At 34.3% G+C, this 25,773-nt stretch overlaps 1 protein-coding gene across 2 annotated transcripts; it reads left to right on the top strand.

Annotated features, from left to right (window-relative positions):
• The first annotated feature begins 18,644 nt into the window (after positions 1–18,644).
• LOC112764632 (uncharacterized) lies at positions 18,645–25,693 on the top strand. 2 transcript variants are annotated; one of them, XR_011875718.1, is made up of 12 exons: positions 18,645–19,156; positions 20,724–20,898; positions 21,060–21,143; positions 21,401–21,642; positions 21,773–22,016; positions 22,120–22,199; positions 22,397–22,481; positions 22,934–23,065; positions 23,153–23,266; positions 23,823–23,870; positions 24,594–24,894; positions 24,971–25,693. XR_011875718.1 is itself a non-coding variant. In XM_025810330.3 (12 exons), exons 1-12 carry the CDS (start codon positions 19,014–19,016, stop codon positions 25,060–25,062), a joined length of 1,527 nt encoding a protein of 508 aa, XP_025666115.1. In that variant the 5' UTR covers positions 18,645–19,013; the 3' UTR covers positions 25,063–25,693. The 2 variants fall into 2 exon arrangements, 1 of the variants encoding a protein (XP_025666115.1); XM_025810330.3 differs by having other exon boundaries at positions 24,594–24,681.
• The last annotated feature ends 80 nt before the right edge of the window (positions 25,694–25,773 follow it).

Genomic DNA, 25,773 nt, shown 5'->3' with positions numbered 1-25,773 from the left:
GCTACTTGTCCTACTGGGACATCAATTCGAATTGGGGCATTTTCCGCTGGTATATAAGATTTGGTTATCCTCTTTGTATCGGAAAATGCATCAGGCAATTCATTTGCTATTCTTTGCAAATGTATAATCTTTTGAACTTCTAGTTCACATTGCGCTGATCGAGGATCTAAATGCATCAACGATGATGCATTCCAATTAAGTTTCTTTTCAGGAAACTTATTCTCTCCCCCTAATGTTGGAAATTTAGATTTATCAAAATGACAATCTGCAAACCGGGCTTTAAACACATCACCAGTTTGTATCTCAAGATACCTCACTATAGAGGGAGAATCATATCCAACATATATCCCCAATTTTCTTTGGGGTCCCATTTTGGTGCGATTAGGTGGCGCAATGGGAACATATATCGCACACCCAAATATTCTTAAATGGGAAACATTTGGCTGCTAGCCAAAAGCTAATTGCATAGGAGAGAACTGATGGTAACTCGTTGGCCTCAAACGAATAAGTGCTGCAGCATGTAAAACTGCATGCCCCCAAACCGAGGTTGAGAGATTTGTTCTCATAAGGAAGGGTCTAACAATTAATTGGAGGCGCTTAATAAGTGATTCTGCTAACCCATTTTGTGTGTGAACATAAGCTACTGGATGTTCAACACTTATTCCATTAGCCATACAATAAGCATCAAAAGCTTGGGAAGTAAATTCACCAGCATTATCAAGACGAATTGCTTTAATTGGATTTTCTGGAAATTGTGCTTTTAATCGAATAATTTGAGCCAGTAATCTCGCAAACGCCAGGTTGCGAGAAGATAATAAGCACACATGTGACCATCTCGAAGATGCGTCTATCAGGACCATAAAATATCTAAAAGATCCACATGGTGGATGAATAGGTCCACATATATCACCTTGAATCCTTTCTAGGAATTCAGGGGACTCAAATCCAATCTTTACTGGTGATGGCCTTAAAATTAACTTCCCTTGAGAACATGCAGCACAACAAAATTCACTAGATTTAAGAATCTTCTGGTTCTTTAGTGAATGTCCATGAGAGTTTTCAATAATTCTTCTCATCATGGTTGTTCCCGGATGACCCAATCGGTCGTGCCAAGTTATGAACTCATTTGAGTTAGTAAACTTCTGGTTTACAATGGCATGTGATTCAATTGCACTAATCTTGGTATAATACAACCCAGATGAAAGTGAGGGTAATTTTTCTAATATAACTTTCTTATTTGAATCATGAGTTGTGATATATAAATACTCATGATCTCCCTCATTCATAGTCTCAATATGATATCCATTTCGGCGAATATCTTTAAAGCTCAACAAGTTTCTTCGAGACTTGGTAGATAACAGTGCATTATTTATTATAAATTTTGTTCCTCCAGGAAACAAAATTATAGCTCTTCCGGAGCCTTCTATCACATTGCCTGAGCCAATAATAGTATTAACATATTCCTCTTTTGGCACAAGATGGGTAAAATATATATCACTTTTGAGAATAGTGTGCGAACTTGCACTATCCGCAAGGCATACATCTTCATTACATATCCTTGCCATTCTTTTCAAAAACAAATAATAATTAAATGAGTAGTATGCACAGTTAAATTGAATACTTGATCAGAATTATTTTTCTAAGAAACACTGTACATAAAATAATGTCATATACTGAAATTTTATTTTTAAAATTTGACACAATTAATAATTTCAAAATTCATAAATATTAATATTTCATTATTTATGTACATCACATTTGAAACTTAAATACATAGAAAATACAACTTAACAATAAGTTCTTTACATTATTTATTTACATATATACTTCACAATCCCACATATTAAACTATTCCATCATTGATCAAATGACCAATATTTCCTTCAGGGTCCTCAAAGAAATCAGATACATCATAATGAGTGGTGGAGTTCTCAGCATCATTTGAAACAAAATTTGTTTCCTTTCCTTTGTCGTTCTTTTTCAAAAATGCATGGTAAAGATCGACTAGGTGCCTTGGGGTACGACAGGTACGTGACCAATGGCCCTTTCCACCACAGCGGAAACACTTCTCCTCGGTTGATTTATTCTGCCCGATATTCCTTTCTTTGTCCCACTTCTAGTGAGATCCTCTCTTTTGAACATAATTCTTTTTCCTTCCATAATTTTTCTTGTTATTAAAAGCTTGCCATTTACCTCTTCTGGGGTAATGATTTGCCGCATTTACTTCAGGAAATGGGGCGGCGCCAGCTGAGCGCGCTTCATGATTTTTTAATAACAACTCATTGTTGCGTTCGGCAACAAGAAGGCAAGAAATTAACTCAGAATATTTCTTAAACCCTTTCTCTCGATATTGCTGCTGCAGGAGCACATTCGAGGCATGGAAGGTTGAGAAAGTTTTCTCCAACATATCATGATCAGTTATTTTTTCCCCACACAATTTCATTCGTGAGGTGATTCGAAACATTGCAGAATTATATTCGTTTATAGATTTAAAATCTTGTAAACGCAAATGCGTCCATTCATACCGGGCTTGAGGAAGTATCACCGTTTTCTGATGATTGTACCTTTCTTCAAGGTCTTTCCAAAGATCTGCAGGATCTTTTAATGTGAGATATTCATTTTTCAATCCCTCGTCAAGGTGACGACGGAGAAAAATCATGGCTTTAGCTTTATCCTTCTGGGATGCATTATTTTCAGCCTTAATGGTATCTCCAAGATCCATTGAATCAATATGGATTTCAGCATCTAGTATCCATGATAAATAATTGTTTCCAGATATATCAAGAGCATTGAATTCAAGATGAGAGAGCTTTGACATAATGAAAATTTGTTACCTGAGTCTTCCTCAAAATTTGATCAGAGTCTCGTGCTGATAACGTGTTGTAAAATAAAAGATATATATATATATATATATATATATATATATATATATATATATATATATATATATATATATATATAATAGAGATGTATAAATAGAAGACTCTTGTATTAAAATAATTAGCTCAATAATAATTTATATATATATATAATAATATTATATGTTGTATTGTGTATATATATACAAAGATAGAAAGAAGTATTAAAAATAAAGAGAGGGAGAATCGCATTTGCTTATTGTTACAATCTCAATATAATAAAGATGATTAATAATGCTATTAATATTATATGTAAAGAGTAATAGAAAATAGAATTTAAAATACTTATAAAATAAAAGAAGAGAAAGAATTGTAGTAGAAATATAAAGAGAAGAGTATTTGATTGCAACATAAAAGAGAAGTATTCGTAAGAAGAGAGAGAGAGGTGATTTGTCTACTACTTTTTTTTTCCTGTACGAATACTTCATATCAAGTTCTTATTTATAGGCAAACACATGGCATCATTTTCAAACATTATTTAATAAGATTCCCTTTGAAAACCTGAGACTTGTGGAAAATGGGAATCCACCTCAGGCAATCTTATCACAACAGTGAGCTCAGGTCGAGAGGAATTTTAGGTTGAGCCAAATTTTAAACATATCTAATGCGAATCTTTTTCAGATTTATGTGTATTAGTGTGTAGTGTGAATGAATTGTTGTAATATGACCCAAAAAAAAAATTTAAGTTATTGATTTATTAGCACTAGAAGAAATCAAATGTGTAGATTATTGTCAAATATAGAAATCGTTCTTTACTTATAAAAAAAATTATGTGTTTTATTATTTTTATTATATTTTTAAATCTTTTGATCAAAATCTCGTTTGTCTTTTACATTTCAGCCATATAAATTTTCACTTATCATTTTAATATTCACTTTTATTTAAAAATGAAAAGATTGCACATTTAGAATAAAAAAGTAACGAATATTTTTATTTTTTTTTAAAAATATTGAGGAAACTCATACTAGTCACCTCATGTTTTGATCAAAATTTAATTAAAAGAAGATAAATATTCAAAAGTTAGTAAAATTTGTTATTTGTTGACAGTATTTTTAGTTATCTATTCAATTCTTTTAGTCTTATAATCGATCAATATACTTTTAACTTATATTTTTAAATATTAATAATTAACTGTTGGTAAAAAATAATAAATACTACTAACTCTCTAATATTTCTCTTAAAAGAATTATTATAACTAAAAAAAATGTATTGATTTTTTTTTTTGCCAAAAAAGATAAAATTGCATTTCTCAAAATGGATGGGTTACATGAGTTCAATAGGACGAAAACAAAACAAAGGGAATCTCCCAACTTACTATGAAGTGAAAAGAAAAGATAATTAAACTTGAAATAAAGGAAATTGTCTTAGACCATGATTTATTGTTTCTATTTTTCCTGAGTTTTCTGCAAAGCTTCACTATTGCATCAACCATCCCCGAAATTTTTGTCTCTTTCTTCTAAAATTTAAGTAAGTTCTGAACTTTCCATAAATTTCATAGTAGAATTATAACTATCACGAGAGTTTGACTGTTTGAGTACCACTATTTCTTATAAAAGCAGACTCAACCTTTGTAACCACCAAGAAGCAAAATCCACGATATAAACCTCTGAGTCTGCTTCCTCTAACAATAAAGTTCTCCAAGCTTCCATGGCAAAAGGGCAGGTAACCAAACAGTGTAAGGCTGTTTCTGAATTTATTTGACATTTTGGGCAAAGAGGAGAGATTGAAGGAAAACGTTGGTGAATATTGCTGAGGACCGACAATCCTTATGGACTAATCTCTAGATGAAAATCTAAATCTTGAAAAAAATTTGCAACTTTCAGATTGAATTCCACAACACCCTGTTTCGCATAATTGGGAGGCAATGTTCAATTGGGGGTGTCGGAGTCCATAAGCAATCTTATATTCTGAAGCTACATCATACTATCCATTTTTGTTCCAAGACCATACCAATTTGTCAATCCCAGAGCTATTCAAAGAAACTTCCTTTATCCTTTCCACAATTTCAACAAGAAATAGGTTTTGAAGTAGTGGCCAATTCCAATTACGATCTACTGGCAATAAATTTTTAACTCTATAGGATCCAAGATGGGTATAATTAGGGATGTTTATAACAAAAGGGTAAGGTGAGAGGAGTCATAGATCATTGAAAATCTTCACATTGTCTCCAGTACTAACACTCCATCTGAGTCCTTTTTCTACCACCCTTCTGCCCTCGAGTAAACTCTGTCACCCCTAAGATGACTAAGAATTTTTCTCCACTATAAGTATTGAATTGAGCCTGAAATACTTGCCATTCAACAGTTGATCCAACAAATTATTTAGTTTTGTAACACACTCCAGAATTGCTTCTCCAATAAAGCTAGATTGTGGGCTCTTAAATATTTGAATCCAAAGCCTTCTTCTGGTTTTGGTCTAATCATCTTCTCCCAACTGATCTAGGTCATTTTTCTTTCTATCATTTTCTGTCTCCACTAGAATTGATTGAGAATTCTATGGATAACATCTAGCAGGTTATCAGGCAATTTAAAATAAGACAAGGTGTATATCAGAACCGTTTTTTCTATTGCTTTTATCAAAATTTGCCTTCTCCCAGTTGATAGAAAGTTTTTTTTCCATGCTTGTACTCTTTTCTATATTTTTTTCTTGATAAGTCCAAATGTGGCCTTCTTAGACCGCTGGACAATGAAAAGTAAGCCCAGATATTTATCCTGTGCTCTTATGTGATTGATTTGTAATTGTGCAGCTAATTCTTCTCTTAATTGAGGTGGTGTATTATTACTGAAAAAAATTATTGATTCGTTGAGATTGATTTTTCGTCCACTGATACTTTCATATTGTTGGAGGAGGGTTAAGATATTGTTGCACGACTCTGAGAAAGCCTTGCTGAAAAGTATAGAGTCATCTGCAGAAAGTAAGTGATTAACTGATGAACTATTTCTATGTATTTGAATTTCTTGAATTGTACTGTTTTATTTTGTCTTGTGTAGTAAATAGAAAAGACCTTCTGCACAATTAGAGAGAGATACGGTGATAAGGGGTCATCTTGTTGAATTCTCCTAGATGGCCTAAAAAAGTCATACGGTTGACCTTCCACGAGAACAGAATAAAAAACAGTAAAGACAGGTTCCCTAATTCAAGAAATTCATTTATGATCAAAACCCATCTTTTCCATCATAAACCATAAAAAATTTCATTCGACTCTATCATATGCATTACTCATGTCAAACTTTATCGACGTGTCAAACTCTAACCTCTCTTTTTATTTTTCAGATAGTGCATACATTCATGAGCAATAAAGATACTATCTGAAATTATCTACCTTTTAAAAAAGCACTTTGATTCAAGCTCACAATCTTATTCAGCATAACTTGCATTCTATGAACTATAATTTTGGAGATAATTTTATAAAACACCGAAGATAGATTTATAGGTCTCACCTGTGTCATGTCTTTTGCATCAAAGGCTTTTGGAATTAGACAAATTTGCATGTGGTTAAAGTTTTTAAGAATTCTACCACTTTAAAAAAAAAAACTTTAGACAGCCTTGTACACATTGTAACCAACCACTTCCCAATAGTATTGAAAGAACTTTGCCATGAAACCATCATCTCCTGGAGCACTGGTAGGACAGGCATTAAAAGTTGCTTTCTTAGTTTCCTCCATAGATACAAATCTCAACAATCTACAGTTCATTGAAGCTGTAACCGTAGGTTGAAATTCTCCTATAAACTCATTAGGGCCAGCTTGATTTGTAGAAGAGAAGATGTCCCGGAAGTATCCTTCTACTACTTTTGCAATGCCCTCCGGGGTGGAAACAATCGCACCATCATCCCTTGCTAGTCCCCATAATTTATTTTTCCAGTTTCTAGCATGAAATTTCTGGTGAAAAATATTGTGTTGCGATCCCCTTCTTTTAGCCATTTGCACCTCGACTTCTCTCTCCATTAACTTTCTTTCCTCTCATACGCCACTTCTAGTTAGGCTTCTAGTTCATCAATCTCCCTTCTCCCATGAGTTCTTGCGCCTCTCAATTCTTCTAGCTTCATCAAAATATCATCAATTATTTCTTATTTAGAATTGATCTTATTTTGTCTTTGTCAATGGAACAATTTGTGTCTGCATTCTTTAAGTTTTTGTGCCAAAACATACATTGGAGATCCTTCCACCTCTATCCTCCAAGTGTCTTCAATAATTTGCTTAACCTCACTTCTTTCGCATCAATGTTCTTGAAATTTGAAGCGTCTCTTGCTCAACCACCTTGGTGGTTCGGTGTCAAGAAGTAGTGGAATGTGATATGAACTATTTTTAACAAGCCTTTTAACCACCGCTGCATTATATATCTCCCTCCACTACGCTCCTGCTATCACTGTATCTAATCCCTCCTTGATTAGGGTATCTCTCTTTCGTCTATTGGTCCATGTGAAAGGTTGCCCAATCATTCCTAGATCAATCAAGACATTATCATCAATAAATCTATTAAATTTTTTCACAGAACTAGGGGATTTTGCACTACCTCCATATTCCTTACTTTGGTACTTGATTGTATTTAAGTCCCCAAATATCACAAAGTTGCCTAAATCGTTGTAGTTTTGCCATAATATATTGAAATTGTGTCTCTCTAGTAGCTTCATTTGTGCTAAAATGAACTCCAATCAATCCATATTCTTGTCCCTTAGTACCATCCTTCACTCGTGCTGTCAGAAAAAAAAAAAAACACGATGCTAGATAATCTACACTTCAACACTCTCTTTCCATGCTAAAGTCATGCCTCCGGATAAACCAATCGGATTAATGAGTCTCCAATAATTAAAATCACATGATCTAAGCTTTCTTTCTACCAAGCAAGATTGATTATTTGTTTCATGATGCGTGAGCATCTTTCCCATATTTTCTATTTATTTTAAGTAAACATTTAATGAGTTTTAATTTTATTTTAGTGTTTGAAACCTCTTTGGATGATACTTTGAGTTGCTTTGGTGTTTTAATTATTTCAAGTGAAGTTCGAATTAGTTTGGCAACGTTTGTGTGCAAGAAAAGAGAAGAAATCAATCTGCCAAGCTGGCGCTAAACGCAGACCTGGGCATTTAGCGCCAGCAACTCAGCAGCGCAAGGGAGCTTTCTGCCTACTAGGGTGCTAAACGCCAACAAGCCAGAGATGAAAGAGAGCTTTCTGCCCACAAGGGCGCTAAACGCTGGATCTGGCGTTTAGCGCCAATGATCCGGATCACATTCTCATTTATGAAATATCTTTAGTTGGATTTAGCTTTTATTATTCTATTTTATTTTATTTTATTTATTTTTAAGTACAAACAAAATCTTTTAGGTTTAGAATTTATTATTTTATTTTAGTTTCAAATCAAATTAGGTTAGATATAAAAGGGAAAGGATTCAACCCTGAAGAATCTTTTGACTTTGGCACTTTCACATTTTCGGAACCCTAGCTTTCTCTCGAAGTCATGAACCACTATGTAAGAACCGCGAATCAATTAGCTAATTAATTAACGTAAAATAATAATAATTTAATTGTCCGAAATAGGTTCAAAATTTTAGAATATTAATTAGAAAATATAAATATGATATTTGGACTCAGTAGATTTTTTCTGAGTTGAAAAATGTAATTTTCTTCGGAAAATCACATAAAAGCGCGTACCGGTAAATTAACCGGCAGTACCGGCCTAAATCTGTCCGATACTGTGCGAGAATGGTAAAAAATGTAGAAAAACTTAGGAAAATAATTAAAGTTAAAAACCGGGCACTAATTCTAAAGGTTTGGCCCAAAGTCGGGCCAAACGGACCAAAAACACTAACAGGTTGGACCGAGCCCAAGTTGGGCCCAAACCCGACATATATAAGTTCATTAAAAGAACTCATTCAGCCTCATTTTACACTCAAACACACCAAACACAGCTGCAAGTTGAGAGTGAAGAGGGGAGAAGAGTTACTATTCACTCTCTTCTTCAATCCATCATATCTCGAGGTATGGTACTCCGATTCGCGTGCCATCAGCGGATACACGAAGCTCTCGTCGAGCCCGTCACTTCTAGCTAAGAATTGTGGTAAGCTTCTTGAAATTTTTTGTCCAGTTTCAATCCCTTGTGAAATTCAAAAATTTGGTTTTGATTTTGAGCGAAATCTTGTGTTTTTGGGTGTTTAGGTACACTCTAGCACTTGATTCCTATTGGATTTTGACTCAATCAACGTTGGGCAAGGTGAGTTTATTCTTAACTCTTGTAAAATTTTGATTATGATAAACCCTAGGTTGATTAGCTATGAATTATGTGAATATAGCTTGAATTCGTGTTATATGGAGAATGTTGGTGACTTGATTGAGTTTGAGAGAGCTTATGGAAACTTGGTGGAGTCAATTTGGTGATTTAGTGCATATTGGGAATTGGCCAAGGTATGGTTTTTGTTTTCTCTATGTAATATATAATATTTTTGGAAACTTAGGCTAGTGACCCATAGGGTAGGTTAGATTGAATTGGTTGTTGAATTTGTTGAATGATGATGTATGATGATTTGATGACTTTTGGTTATTTTAATGGAAGTTGGTATTGATGTTGATAAATGATGTTGGATGTTGAAATTGAAGTTGATTTCTCATGATTAGTGGTAATAGAATGATGATTGATGAGTTTGTTATGTGAGAAATGGTTTAAAGTGATATAATTGATAATTGGGTTTGAGAATTTGATGATATGAGTGGTGGAATATGATACACATGGTGAGAACTGATGTGAGTTGAAGTTGGTGTGGTTTTGGTTGAAAATTTTGGTAAGTTGAGAATTTAGTGAACTTTGGTAAAAATAAATTTTTGATGAACTTCAATGGATCATATCTTGAGCTACAGTTTTTGAAATTCAATGTATTTTATATCAAATTAAAGATAATTTAAAAAGCTTTAAAATGGTATAAATTTTGTAGAAATATGAATTTTGTAGAGAAAGATATGATCGTTGAAATTTGGTGTCTGAAATCTGAATTCTGTGAATGATGCAGAATTTTGTGGTTTCTGGTTTGTGTGCACACGCACACCCTTGTGCGCACACACATAAGGGGATATGGCTACTGTTGGAAGCGCTAGCACGCTCTGTGCGCACACACAACCAACGAAGTTTTGCAAGCTGTGCGCACGCACATGATGGAAGGTGCATTCTGTTGAGGGCGTTCGCACGCCTCGTGCGTATGAGCAGAATGAAAATTTTTACTTACTGTGCATACGCACACCTCTATGCGTATGCATACTTCTTGAAAATTCCTATGGGCGTGCGTACGCACAACCCTATGCGTACGCACACTGCCCTGTTTTTTAATAAAAACCTTGTTTTTAACTGTTTCACCTTCCCGGCAAGCTTGTAAACTTCCGTGACACTTATCTAAGATTCCTTGGCCTATTTTTGGATGTCAAAACATAGAGAAGGTCCTAGGTGAATTTAATTCGGTACTTCTGGTAAAAAGTTAGAGAACAGAGGCTTAGGTTTCTGGTTTATTGAAGACGGATTTGCTGAGAGAGATGACGAAGTACTGTAATAACGATTGTTATAAAGAATTGTGGAAATTATGAATTGACAGTAGTGAGATGAGTCTGGAACTCAGAATGAAACTTATGAATTGACAGTGGTTGAGATGAATCTGAGACTCGAAATGCAATGATGAATTATTGATATACTAAAAAATGATTTTTCTGAAAACCATTGGATTACTGTTATATACTGAGAACTGTTGAGACGCTATGCGCCTGACAGGGACGGTTTGGTTGGATCCCGCCTATCGAGGTCGCAGCGGCGGCGTAAGGGCGGTGGTTCGTCCCGCTTATGTTGAGATGTGAGGTCTGTGGCAGAGTATCCCGCTCGCATCCTTTCGGAATCACAAGAGTGTGCGCAGGCACTATATCCTTGGACCGTGGGCCGGGGCACGATCTCCCTAGGGGGTACCCATTGTATTCGTGATCGAAAGGCGACGTCTCCAAGGAGATGTGTCGAGTTGGCAGTTGAACCGACAATGTGATATCACAGCCAATAGGACAGGCATTCATCATGTGCATCTTCTATCTGTTTGTTTGCTTTTCCGACTTGAAATTGCTTGCCTAATTGTATAACATGATTAATTGCTACTTGAATTTCTTGACATACATGCTATACTTGTGCTTTACTTGCATTGTTATTACTTGTGTTTTCTACTGGGATTGAGGAGGTTCGGAAGGCGGTGGCGATGGGATCGCATGGCGGATAGGCTGGCGAAGGCTGTGGGAGAGCGGAGAATTGTTAGAGTAGAAATCCACTAAGTTAGATTACCCTTTTTCATTGTGGTTTTAAAGTTAATGTTTTTAAAGTTTACTTATGCTTAAGCCTGAATCTCATGATGGATATGAAGCTCTAGGATTGCCTCTGGCGTCCAGGAGTCTTATATCTTATATCACTGGGCACTGTTACCATATTGAGAACCTCCGGTTCTCATTCCATACTCTGTTGTTGTTTTTCAGATGCAGGTAGCAACCCACCTAGGTGAGTTGCTTTGATGGTGTCAGAGCGGAGGATCCCTACTATGTTTGGAAGTCTTTTGATTTATTTTGTTTAGTTTCTCTCGATTTTGTATTTATCTTTGCCTTAGAGGCTTACTTTGAGAGAGATATTTTGTATAAGCTGTTTTACTTTCAAAACTCTGTATGTCTGTATATACTAGTCGGCTTAAACTCCGCGAGCTGCGGCTAGTGTCCTTTGACTATTATACCTATATTTTGTTATCTTATATCTTTATCTTGTGCCTCGATTAGTGTAGCTTCGTGTGAACATTTTGCGCTTTTCAAACGCTATTTTTGAGCTTAATCCTTCATCGGGCTTTTAGAATATATTATTTCCTTCTATATAAACATGTACAAGCTTTAGAATTGTCGTAACCTCTGATTAACCTTTGCTTTACGGCATGAGGTAAGGCTTAGGGTAATTAGGGTGTTACAAACTAAACCTCCTTGGTTAATTTTAGAAGCTCTCTTTATTTCTATGGATTAAGTCTATTATTGTTCTATTTTAATTAATGTATTGATTCAGTTTTAAGGATTACTTTCGTTCTTCATCTTATGAATCTGGGTAGATCGGAAGAATAACCCTTATTCTATATGCGTTCTTGTGATTCTTGGAAGAGTTATCTCACTTGAACACTAACATCCCAAATTGCTAATTACTTGGACTTAACAGGATACGTGACATATAATCCTCTTATATTTGGGTAATTAGGGTTTTTGTGGTTATTAAACTAGAATTGAACCTAACTCTCTACTCTATATTAAGTGACTAAGACATTAGCGGTTGATTAGATTAGAGGAGAGTAAATCGCTAAGGAATTAGGGTTTAGTTAATTATAGTTTGCCATGAAATGAATCTTGCATGATTAAGATAGTTGGTAAGGAAACTTAATCCGGAAGAATAAATAACTCCGAAACCTTAACTGTTTTCTCACATATATTTCACACAAATTCTACTGTTTGCTTTCTTACTCTCTGTGTTAGTATTTTAATGCTTTTGACCCTCAAAACACCACTTTCTGCTTGCCTGACTAAGGAGTCATTCGACCATTGTTGCTCAGTCCATGAATCCTCATGGGATCGACCATCACTCACCTGAGGTATTACTTGGTACGACCTGGTGCACTTGCCGGTTCAGTTGTGGATTGCGAAATCCGCTACCATTTCACATAAAAAACAACCTCGGGGAGTGGGATTGACATCCCTTTAAGGGAATGGACTGTTAGGGTTCTCCCTAAATTCCGACAGTTCCACGCTATTATTCTCATGGTGACTTGGGTGCCATTGAATGGCTAGCACCCACCACCATCTCAGCATAACTTTCATATTTGTCAAAACACCTCCTCTTTGGACTTCCCATTTCAACATCCACCCCAGCTCCCCTCTTTTCTCCTATCACACCTATCAGTTCACACCATTGTTTTTTGCTAGGTTCTTGAATTTTCTCATTCTTCCATGTTGCTGCCCCGTAGTCTTCTCACTATTCTGGATGTTGATTAAATTATCTTGCAGTGTGATTTCTCCCTGTTTATGTTATTTTTCTTAACACTGAGACCCGAAAAGCATTCAACAAGGCATTTCGGCATGGGCTTCTTCTTCCTCATACCATCACTTGCTTGTGATTCCTGACAGCTTGACCCCTTAAGCTCTTCTTCTTGTTCCAACCATTTTTCTATTTGATTTGCTTAGCTTTTATCCATTCTCCATTTTTGTCTTAGCCTTGCTTATTGTTGCGAGTATCCTCCATTAGCATCCTACAAGTTCTGTGGTCATGTTCAATCTTTGCGCAATACGTGCATACCACTCCAAGCCACTCATATTGCAGAACCACATCTGCCATGGAATTTTCTGGCTTTATTACTTTCATACTGTCTCTGATTCTTTTCTCGGCATCTAGCTCTACTTTAGCCTTCACAATCCTTGTTTCTTTCCGTTTGACATTAAACATTCCAACCTCCAAAACTGTGCCAACTCTTGCGCCCAACTTTTTTGCCACCTCCATTGTCTTGAGGTACTCTGAAAGTCTCCAGAATTGAATTCAAACTGGGTACTTGTGAATTTTCTGACTGTTAACAGTTGTATCAACTCTCCATCTATGTGTATGGAGGCCAAAGTCTTTGAAAAACCATGGTGACCCCTTTTCTATTCTCATAACATCTATTTCATTATCAAAGAAAAATTGAAAATAATTATGACCAATCTTACTTACTCTAAAACCGTCAGATCTACCTCAAATTATCCGAAATGCTCCCTCTAATGTTCCAACAGAGAGACTTTTGTCTGCATACAGTCGGCCAACTAAGTTATTGAGCATGCCTTGAGGCCATCGCTAAAATCACCTTCTTCTAATTAGATTAGGTTGTCATTATCATTGTCACTCTCATTGTTTCGTTCCATTTCTCTTCTTCTTATATCTGCCATGCAGATGATACGTGATTGCTTAAAGTAGTGGAGAATTCTTCTATTTCTAACCAAGAATAGACGTTGACTCGTCGGCACTTAGGACTCTGTCACAAAAAATCTAACAGAAAAAAGAAACTCTAAAAAAGCATTTTAACCTAACGGCACTTAATCTCACATACTGCAAGCGTAAAAAAATGTACTAATTTTTTAGTATATAGTCGATCATTTAAGCAAAAAATTATATGTAATTTTTTTTTTCATTCTCAAATATTTACATAACTATTTTACAAAGTGCCAAACTAGCTTAGCTTATTGTTGATTATTACTTGATTCCATCTATAAGTAGAGCCATTTGTTTTCTGGTCGAAGTTTCTTTCATCACTACTTCGCTGGATCATGGGGAATTATGCGAATAGAGATACTGGTTACAGTAAAAAGAAACTAAAAACTGGGACCAGAAGACGGAGATAACAAGGTTTCTCCCTTCTAATGTTGATGTCATTACCTCGCTCCTACCATTGGTGTCATTTTTGTGTTACTATGATCAATACTGACAACAAAGTTTGGCCGATTAATCTAATAACGATATTGAGTTAAAGTTAAGATTTCAAATCAGTAGTAATAAATCAAAAACCATGCTAGCAGCTTTTTCTTTTTCTATCTCATTTTGTTTTCTTCTACCTATAATATATTACTAAGTTAGCCAATAAACTATAGCTCAGATGGCATAATCTTCCCATACTCAATTAAGAGGTTGCGGGTTCGAGTCTCATATATTTGGTAAATATATATATATATATATATATATATATATATATATATATATATATATATATATTACTAAGTTAGAACATTTAATCGATCCATCTATTTTGCAGAAGAATCAAAAGATGTTAGTAGGCTGAGATCTATGGTACGCTTGCAGGGTATTTCGGGAAAAAAGATATATTCAATTTATATTGTTATTGCTATTTTGGCATGAGATTAAATGAACCAGCTTGACAAATTTAGTTCACATTTGTGTTTTGTTATGGGATGATGTTTGGGAGTTTTTCTTAGTTGATTGTGTATGTGCGATTTCAATTTAGTTTAGTTTAAATATTCTTCTTTTCCTCTTATTTTTATATTCAATTGCGCAATACGCTTATAGAAAATAAACTAAACAGATAATTTTAGTAGATACTCCTCGTTTAGCCACTCTATTTTTACAACTATAGTCTTTTCAATACATGCAGGAGTGGGTTCAGAAATATTATTACGGGAATGAATAATATATAATATTAAAAAATTATATAAAAATTATATAATGTAAGATGTATTACAAAAATATATTGATAGAGAATATATTTTAAAATACAAAAAATATGTGTGTACTTTTTATTAACGAAGTGATCGATTCTTTGTATCATAAAATTCATCGATAATAGAATTTGTGTCAAATTTTTCAGCAATTTTTTTAATATAATTAAAAGACAATTAAAAAAAAATTATCTTTCATTTTATTTCTAAGTCATTCTTCACAATATTCATAACTGAAAAAGATATTTCAATTGTAGCAATTTCAGAGAGAATTAATACCAAATAAATAAAAAAAGACAGTTACAAGAAGAAAAAGAATCCACTTTATGAAATTTGAAAATTTTTATTTAGTTAAAAAATATTAGTAATAATATCTTTTTCATATTTTTTAAATATTGTTACTTATTTTTTAAATATTAAAAATTATTAATATTTAAATTGAGTTAGACTTTTATTTATAATAGACTAAATATTAAATCATTTTTTAAAAAATTAAATCATATTTAATAACTTATTACTATTAATTTAAAAAAAAAAAAACTGAGGGGTCGAGGCCTCCACTCATCCGCATATGTCCGGCCTTGAATACATGTGAGTAAAAGCTGAATGCTCCCGTCCTAGTTTATATATATCCTGAAAGTATTTATTTTAATGTAGTTGAAGAATTTATTTCAATAATCACTAATAAAGAAAAAAAAATATAATTGAATTTAAATAGAAAAAATAAATTAAAATTAAAATAGAAACAAAAAAATGTTAAAATTGAATATAAAGAGAATTATTCTATTTTTTATTCAATTTTTTAATACAATAAAAAAATGATTTCTCAACCTAACTTGTTCACACCATAGTTTGATAATTGAATCGGAGAAACTCCTCAACTTTCTACTCAATTTTCTGTGAATAAGAGAGAAACTCACTCAACCTCACTTGTCCATATTATGGTTTCATCGCAAAACCAAAAAGTACTTTGACACCTTTAATCACTCAGTACCACGACTACAATATCTAAGGAGGTATTTATAACATCTTATTAGATTAAAACAAAAGATAAACTTAATGCCCATAAACATAAAGTTCAATCTAGTAACTAAATAAACAAAATAAAAATACATCAAAATAAACTAATAACTTTTAAATAATATTTGATCTCTTCATATCACGAATATTTGAAGCACGTCTCAATCACCATTCTCATATTTTGGTCATCATTTTTTTTACTATATCTCAAAGTTCAACAGGCCAAAAATTATTCGTTACGAATTTGAGTTTTATTTAAAGGTTTATCGCTAAGCTATATGCATATGTCGAGATACAAACTATCGACGCTTATTTAAGCATAACAATGAACTAATAACTAAACTAATTTAATTTAAAAAATGTTTAATAACTAAAATAAATTAACCAAAAACAACTAAAATTTGTCTTATTTAATATTTATTAATTATTATAACAATTAATAAATATTAAATAAAATAAATTCTAATATTTTTTTATTTATCTAACATTACCGTTAATTTATATTCTAATAATAATTAATCCTCCATAATTCAATTACAGTAAACATTTTCCCATTTAATCCACAAGAAAAATGTAAAAAATATTAAGTTTTCTTTTTTTTTTTTCACGAAAAGAATTTGAATGAGATTGAATTATTTGATACACTTTTTCACTTATTTAGAAGTTAGTTATAATTTTATTAATACCCTTATAAGCTATTTAATACCCTTATATTATCTGAAAGGTAATATTCTTTTTTACAATCCAAATAAACAAGTAGGTCCAGAAGTGGGTTGGTATTGGTGTGGGTCTGCTGACAAAGTCTATGACTCACGCAATGATTACTTGTGGTTGTGTAAGCAGCTATTTAGTTGGGAGGAGAGGGAGAATTGGCTTAGGCTTTAGCGTCAGTTTGTTCTGGAAAAGCATAAGTTTTTGGCTTGGTTGAGTCTTAAGGAGGCTCTTCCTACTGCAAGTTTTCGCTTTAGAAGAGGGATGTCGTCATCGGATAGGTGTCCAAGATGTCTTTCTAGTCAGGAATCGGTTTTATATTGTATTTGGGATTGTCCAAAAGCTCAGCTAGTTTGACATAGGTTGAATATTTCTTGTCATCCTTTGGATTTGAAGAACTAATTCTTGTATCATAGCAAAGAGCATCCGTTCAAGTTTTTTTCGAGACTTTGGTGGATATGGAGAGCAAGGAATAATGACATCTTTAATCCTCATGAAACTTGGCATCCGGAAAAAGTGATTTGTGCATTAACTTCAGAAAAGGAGCTTAGGAATATTTTTGAATTACAACGTATGTCCATTCCCTCTACTCTAAATGGTTTTTGGAATCTCTCATCCATTGGTACTTTTAAGATTAATTGTGATGCTAGTTATTTTGGTTCGGGTGATAGTGTTGGTTTTGCTTGTGTTATTAGAGATTGTAATGGAGTTGGCAAAGGGGGTGTTTGGGAATGATTGAGAGTAATAATATTCTTCAAGGAGAATTGTTTGCCATTTGGAGAGGATATCTCTTAGCTTGGGATGTGGGTCAACGAGATGTTATTTGTGAGACGGATTGTGTAGAAGCATTTAATCTTGTTACTCAATATGGTTTTGGGTTTATTGATCCATTGGTACTCAAAATAAGAGATATCATGCATTGGAATTGGCGTGTTGACTTTCATTTGATTATGAGAGATGTAAATACGGTGGCAGATACTATGACAAAGATGACGATAAAGTTATAACTTTCACATGTGGAGCTTCTTTCACCTTGGGAGGAGTTTAAGATTAATCTTAAACAGGACTATCCTTCTATTTAAACAGTTTCTTGTTTTGTTTGTTTTGTTTTTCTTTGTTTAGTTTATTTTAGTAAAAAAAAAAAATACCCTTATAAGCTTTTGTGGGGGCAGGTAGATTTTTTTCTTTAGTTAATAAATTTATCTATTAAAACTTTAAAAGATAATAATAATAATAATAAAAAGGACTAGTACAACTCAGATCCAGTGAAGAAGATGCAGATACATAAACGGCCATAACATACCGAGAAAAACAAGCACGATGCACCGGTAGCCATACCCATAATCACAACATAACACGAGTCAGATACAGCCAATGAGGTTGCAGATAAATCAAATTTCACAAACAAAAAAAAATAAAGAAAAAGGTACCTGGCATGGAGAGTGAATGACACGACCCAATCAGAAAGCTAAACAAGAGTGGGACCCTTTCCTCGTTGTTTTCATGTACTAAAAATGCGCTCATTTCATTTATGATGGTGACAGCGACACTTTCTCCTACTTTATCATCGCCCAACGTGTTCCACACCTTCCTCCACAAGCGCGTCACGCCCCTCCCCTCCTGCTTCCGGGCGCATTTCCCTGCGCCACATCCCACGTGCCTCTCCTGAACACTCACACCCGGATCACGCCACGTAAGCGGAGAGCGAATTCACGAAAGGGACGCCGGTGACTTGGCATTCAAGCATGAGGCATGACTGCATAGTGCATTGGATAACGCTACTGGTGTTGCCTCGGATTCGAGTCCCTCAGCCCCTGTTCTTTAATGCATCATCTCTCCTCGTTGTTGCAATAAATAAAAACGTTGCAGAGTGGTTTTTTTTTTTTAGAGAGAGAAAGTTGTACAGTGTGTGTCTGCGTTGGAGTAGAGAGAGAAAGAAAAAAAAAAAAGCTTCAGAATCCAGATAGATAGGTGAGATTATTATGCTATTTGCATAAATAAAAAAAAGAATAGATACAGTGAGTTGGATTTAACACATTATTATTATTATTATTATTATTATTATTATTATTATTCTCTTCTCTCACTCACGGTCCTCACTCTGAGAGAGAGAGAGAGAGAGAGAGAAGAGAGAGAGAGATGGAGGATCTCGTGGAAGAAGAGAAGGGAGGAGAGGAGGTGTTAGGTTCGAGCTTGACGATGGAGAAGGTAGCTGCAGCTAAGAAGTTCATAGAGAATCACTATAGGGCTCAGATGAAGAACATCCAAGAGAGGAAGGAGAGGTACTTGTATATGAAAGTGTTTCTTATCTGCTTTGTTGTGATTTGCTATGGAATTTTTGAACTCTGGTGTGTTGAGAGTTGAAGCTTTTGCTAAGTCGAGCACAATGCAAATTGATGTGATAGATCTTGTTATTTATTTAATTAGCTTTCTAAACTTGCCAAGTTGACATGCCTTTTGTAGCTGAAGTAATCTTAGTTGCAAATCACTAGTTGAGTGATAATTTCGAGCTTGAAACTGATCCTAGAATTAATCTGTTAGGGTTGATTAATGAGATTTTTCAACTAGTCTATGATCCATTTGTTTTGTTTGGAGACTCTGGTTCTTATGTTGAATTGAAAATGCAGAAGATTTGAGATATAGTGATTAACCTGGTTCTTACAGTGTGACCCTTCGTATCTCTTGTTCTACAGTGTAATGCTCGTGTCTGATCCCGTTTTTCTTAAGTGATAATCCTTTTTCTCATTCAGTTATTTTCTTGATTCATGCTTCAATATGCTGCAGCATCTATAATCTGTTTCTTTTGTAAAGTTGATCAGTGTGGAGAAGCTTTAGCATGTCTTCTAGCATCACGTTTCACACAGTCCTTACCCCGTCCATGTTTTGGTCGAATAATTTTTCTTAAGGTGTAATTAGCAAATAAATTAATTACCTCCTCTTTTTTATGGTTAGACATACTTTTTGCCATGAAGTGGTCCCAATCTACCTGCATTTATCAATAGAGGCCAAGTAAGATTTATAGAATTGATTCCGGTTTACGAAAAAACTTGGCTAGTTTAAAATTGCTTTACTTAAAAAGGTTCAAGTATAATTAAATAACCCCTATAGTTTAACAAAAATTTCACACTTTTTCCTATGTTTTTTTAAATCCTTTCAATATCTTTCTTTGGCTTCCCATTTCCATGCGGCTTGATAAGCATGGCTAACAGCTATACAAGCACCTGATGTGATAATTTGACATCCAGGACAAAATGAGTTGGAACTAACATTAAATGGGAACACTGATGCAATAAGAGAACATCGCTACTAAATAGGGACTAACATTTGTCTAAGTCCACTGAGGATCTGAAGCAGGCCACTAAGGGTCCTGAGTAGAGACAAGATGTGCTTATGCTATGGATTGAACACTTAATTCTTGAATTTATTGCTTTGGAAATATCTGTGCACAATGAAGTGAAAGAGAAAAGTGACGTTCTTTCAATGTTTTTGCATTGGATAGTATCATAAGACGGATACTTTTCTGGCCATTAATAAATGAGATCATAATATTTATTGACTTGATTGTAACTTTGTAAGAGGTCTCAGCTTCTTGTTATAGACATTAAGCTTTGGTCTAAACTGATTGGGGTGAAACAACATAACACACATTCTTTCATGTCTGAGCTTCATCTTGGAAAAAAAGGGAAAAATAAAGGAAGTTAAAGGCGTTAAGATTTATATTGGCATCTCTATTAGTAATCATGCTTAAGTGTTTACGTAAAATAGTCTCAAAGTCTCAATTCTGATGAAGTTCCTTTGTTCACCTTCTGTTTTGGATGATCCTGACACATTTTTTTTTTTAAATTCTAGGCGTTGGGTTTTAGAAAGACAATTAGCTTCTTCAGATGTGCCAAATGAGGAACGTGTTAACTTAATCAAAGATTTAGAGAGGAAGGAGACTGAATATATGCGATTGAAAAGGCACAAGATTTGTGTTGACGATTTTGAGAATTTGACCATCATTGGAAGGGGGGCCTTTGGAGAGGTCAGATTTGTCCTTGGCATACTTATTTGTGCATGAAAGAATTCTTGTAGGATATGCAATAGATCATTAATCAGTTCTGTTTAGAAATAGAAAATTTTTCCAGTGCTTTCAGTGTTACCTTTATTTCTGGTACTATTTTCTCCTAAATTGTCCACTTACAGGTTAGACTGTGTCGGGAGAAGAAATCTGGAAACATTTATGCCATGAAAAAGCTGAAGAAATCTGAAATGCTGAAGAGAGGCCAGGTAAGATATATGTAACTAACTGAGTGGAACGAGACTTTTGAAAAAGAGGTGCATAATCTGGATGAAAATAACAGACCTGACATTTGATTCATTACTCTACATTTGCATTTCATGTTCCAACATTGTTGCTTAGATGTTTTAGTCTAGAGATTATAAATCCATTAATAGGTCATACTATCTCCTGTTAGAAGGATCACCAAGTCATTGGATGTATGCTTAGCTGTTACTTTACTTACAAGAGATCTTTTTCTCTACAGGTGGAACATGTTAGAGCTGAGAGGAACTTACTAGCTGAAGTTGCTAGTCATTGCATTGTGAAACTTTACTACTCATTTCAGGATGCTGACTACTTGTATTTAATTATGGAGTACCTTCCCGGGGGTGATGTGATGACGCTATTGATGAGGGAAGACACGTTAAGTGAAGATGTTGCCAGATTTTACATTGCACAGAGTGTTCTAGCCATAGAGTCTATTCATAAACACAATTACATTCACAGGTTCGATTTGGATGTGCTGATAAAGTTGTTGGCTTAATTTGTTAAATCAGTGATGATGGTTTATTGGGTGGTGAATGGAACATTTTTACATGCTAAACTGTCTTATCAGTTTCCTAATTCATTTTATCAGGGATATTAAACCAGATAACCTTCTCCTGGATAAAAATGGACACATGAAGCTCTCAGATTTTGGCCTCTGTAAGCCTCTTGATTGTACTACCCTGTCTACACTGCATGAAAATCAAACTATGGATGATGAAAATGTGGCAGAGCCCATGGATATTGATGGATGTTTTCCTGATGCGGACAATCGGAGCAGCTGGAGAAGCCCACGTGAACAGCTTCAGCATTGGCAGATGAACAGGAGGAAGTTGGTAAGCTCAAAAATTTTAACTGATGTATTGCTGTCAATATGTAATATGTATCAGAAATATCTTGCATTGTGTTTCTCATAGTCATCCTGTTTCTTCCTACTAGGCATTTTCAACAGTGGGGACACCTGATTACATTGCTCCTGAAGTACTTTTGAAGAAGGGATATGGAATGGAATGTGACTGGTTAGGTTTTACCTTATGCTTTATATCTTTTTATCTAATTTTTAAGAGCTGTGATTCCGTTAGTTTCTTTTTTGGATAATATCTTGAAATTGTATTTTATCTGTAAATAAATTTGTATAATTTTCAATTAGCATTATAAGTTGTGAAAGTCTACTATCTTTCTTTATTAATTGGTTTTCAATTTTCATGTTTATCAGGTGGTCATTAGGAGCAATAATGTATGAAATGCTAGTTGGTTATCCTCCATTTTATGCTGATGACCCAATAACTACATGCAGAAAGGTACATCCTAATTGGCAAAATTTAATTATCAAGAATAATTCATGAACTATTCCTGCATCCCATTTGCAATTTAAGCTGATGCATGAGTTAGCACTATTTTCTGCTTATTTTGGAGATTCTAAAATTCCAAGTTCTTTTGCTATCTCCTAGTGAGTGAGAGAGAGATGGTAGTTTAAGCTGCTGCTGACTTGACTACATTTCCTATCGTTGCTGTATAGGTTCTTTTGGATACTTAAAATGATATTCATTACCATAGCATCGTTCAAAAGTCAAAACTCTTTTGGTATAACTGAGTTATGACTACTCTCTACTGCTAATACTTTTATTCATGACCATAATATTTAAAAGCCCTTTTATTTATGTTACCCCGACTCCCCGAGTCTCTGTTTGTATACTCTTTTTCATTGAGGCTGCATTCATTAATTGTTGTAACATTCATCAATTGCTGATAGATTGTTCATTGGAGAAATCATTTACGATTTCCAGAAGATGCACGCTTGACACTTGAAGCCAAAGACTTAATCTGCAGGCTGCTGTGTGATGTTGATCATAGGTTAGGTACTCAAGGGGCACAGGAAATCAAGGTAATGCGTTTGTTTTCTTAGAGTATGTCTGTTCAACTTTTTTTACCCCCCTTGTTGCTATTGATCATATATTTCTATGTATACCAGGTTCATCCTTGGTTCAAGAATGTGGAGTGGGATAAACTATACCAAATGGAGGCAGCATTCAAACCTCAAGTCAATGGGGAGCTGGATACCCAAAACTTCATGAAGTTTGATGAGGTTAGCATGAAGATCATCTTTTTTATGCTATCCCTACTCTTCCTCCCTACTTTTATAAAATCTTATTGTGGAACTGCTACCAACTCTCCGCTGTAAATATCTGATTTTGCCCATAATCATTTGACAAGAGTATCTTTAATGTCCGCTGGATTATGATAACACTTGACGTCAGTTTACTATTATCAAATTTAGGCTTGGCTGAGTTATAGTATTTTCAACTTTCAATGCTTTTTATTGGGCTCTGGAATTTTGAATGATGAAAAGTGATTTTACCCTAGGGTTTTGTTTTATAATGGTAAAAGTTATGTTTTATGGTATGTAGCATAGCTTGTGAGAAACCTTTTACTATCGATTTTATGCTTTTGTAATATCAGGTGTAAATATAGGTGTTAAAAACTTGTATCTTTAATTTATTGGGTGAAAACACATTAATCTTTCTACTTCTTTAATGACATTATATATTCTTTATTTAGTACAAAATCTACGATTTCACAGTGATGGGCTGTTCAACCTAACCGACAAGACTTTCTCATTGTTTTCTTTATTGGATTATTAGGTAGATCCACCAACAGGAGCAAGAACTGGATCTGGATCCTCCCGGAAGGTACACTTCCTTATATTGGTTTGCATGTCATTATCATTTTCTTCATTTGTATCAGAAAGTGTGATATAATTATCAAATTAAGTAGGAAACAAAGTAAAAAGCTGAAAATTTATAACTCTAGTATCAATGATGCTTCCTAGGTTGCAACACTTTTTTTAAGAGTCAGTAATATGAGATGAAAGGCACCGTATTTGATAGTTTATGGTTAATTTGATTTTTTCAAGATAAATTTCAGCACATAGTTTCTCATAACTGAAAAAAATTTTAAAATTTGTTTATTTTATATATATCAACAGGAAAAAAATGGGATATGCTGTTTACCAAGCTTCCACCTTGGCTTTCTTAAGATACATTTACTTTGATTTGTGTGTATGATGGTTAAATGAATAATTTGGTTGTTACATAGCAAAATTTTCTTAGGTCCTTTCCAACAAACTTTGTTGCTTGTATGGTGGCACCAAACAAATTGTATTTTGGATTTTGAAAGGGCTAATTATGTTGTTTATATTAAGGCCTCATTTGCAGTAAACTGTCTAATTTGTATTTTGAATTAAGATGGGAAAAATAAATAGCAAATTATTGATTCTCATTCAGTAGCTTTTTATCTGCACCTCTTTTTGGTTGATATGTATTTATACTATTAATCGTTCAATTTATTATTTATTTTTTTATATATTACCCAGAAAAATGGCATATTTTGATGTTCCAACTTTTATCCTGCAGATGCTTTTGACTCCCAAAGATCTAAACTTTGTTGGGTATACTTACAAGAACTTTGATGCTATAAAAGAAGGGCTTAGGCAGTCTCTTGGTATGTAATCTAACTCAACTCCTAAGGTGTTTTCTTGCAAGATGACTTGCTTGTATTCTTTCAGAGAACATAGGCATATCACTTTTGTATTAGACTCAAGTTAGTCTTGAGCTTGGTTCTTCAAACTGGTTTTATTGTTCACGAATAATAAACTGACATTGGGGTCAAAATTCTACTGCTGGATTATAATCACAGGCATGTATCAATCTGAATGTAAGTTAAAGAAGAGACAGACAAAGGCAACAGTTATCAAAGTTGAATTATATATTAATGATCTAACATTTTGCAGGTGATTCCATGCAAGATTATGCTTCTAAACGGGCAGCTGAGGAAACAGGTTTGCAAATGCTGGCAACAACAGGAGATCCTATGCTACCTTAACTCAGAATTTCACAACATTCAAGTTGAAGCCAATCTTACTGAGTTTTTGTGCACCTGCTTTGGCTCTAAATATTTGGCCAAGAGCATCCCTTTCTTAGTACTGGATTCCCATGCCATTAGCAGGAATGTTGTGTACACTGTACAGCAAGTAGTTGAACAGCTTTGTCAAAGCTTGTAGGGCAACATCCTCTTTGTGTGTGTGAATTTGAATTCTGAAAATTAGGAAGAGTTGTGCAACTGAGTGCTCCCTATCCTGGCTGCCCAGGTTGGCTGTGGAAGAATTATTGCCTTCTCTAGTGGCAGTTGCTGGTTAAACTCTTTAGTTATGGACATATTACTAAGGAACCATGACCAAGAAGAAAGCATCCTGATAAAAAAAATTATTCCATGTGATGTGTACATTTATTGGAAGATAGCAGGCATTTTTAACTACAAAAAATGGAACACTATGCTTGTGGGATGGATTATGAACGTTGTCTTTTATCTGTTCAGCTGTCTTGCCCTAATACCCTTCACATTGTTGTACTAGTATCTATTTTATGTTGCAAATGTGCTATTTTAGTGATGTTAACATGATTGTGCCTTGGTGAGTGACTAATGCTTATATGAATACAATTACAATTTACAAGCATCTTTTTTGTTTATTCTCCCCTTACATCGATTTAGATAGCCATTCATTTTATGGTTTATTTATCCACTGTTATTTTTTTT

The sequence above is a fragment of the Arachis hypogaea genome, chromosome 17 (genome assembly GCF_003086295.3).
Source record: "Arachis hypogaea cultivar Tifrunner chromosome 17, arahy.Tifrunner.gnm2.J5K5, whole genome shotgun sequence".
Lineage (NCBI taxonomy): Eukaryota > Viridiplantae > Streptophyta > Magnoliopsida > Fabales > Fabaceae > Arachis > Arachis hypogaea.
The sequence above is the reverse complement of the archived record's forward strand: the minus strand, read 5'-3'. Positions and strand labels throughout refer to the sequence as shown.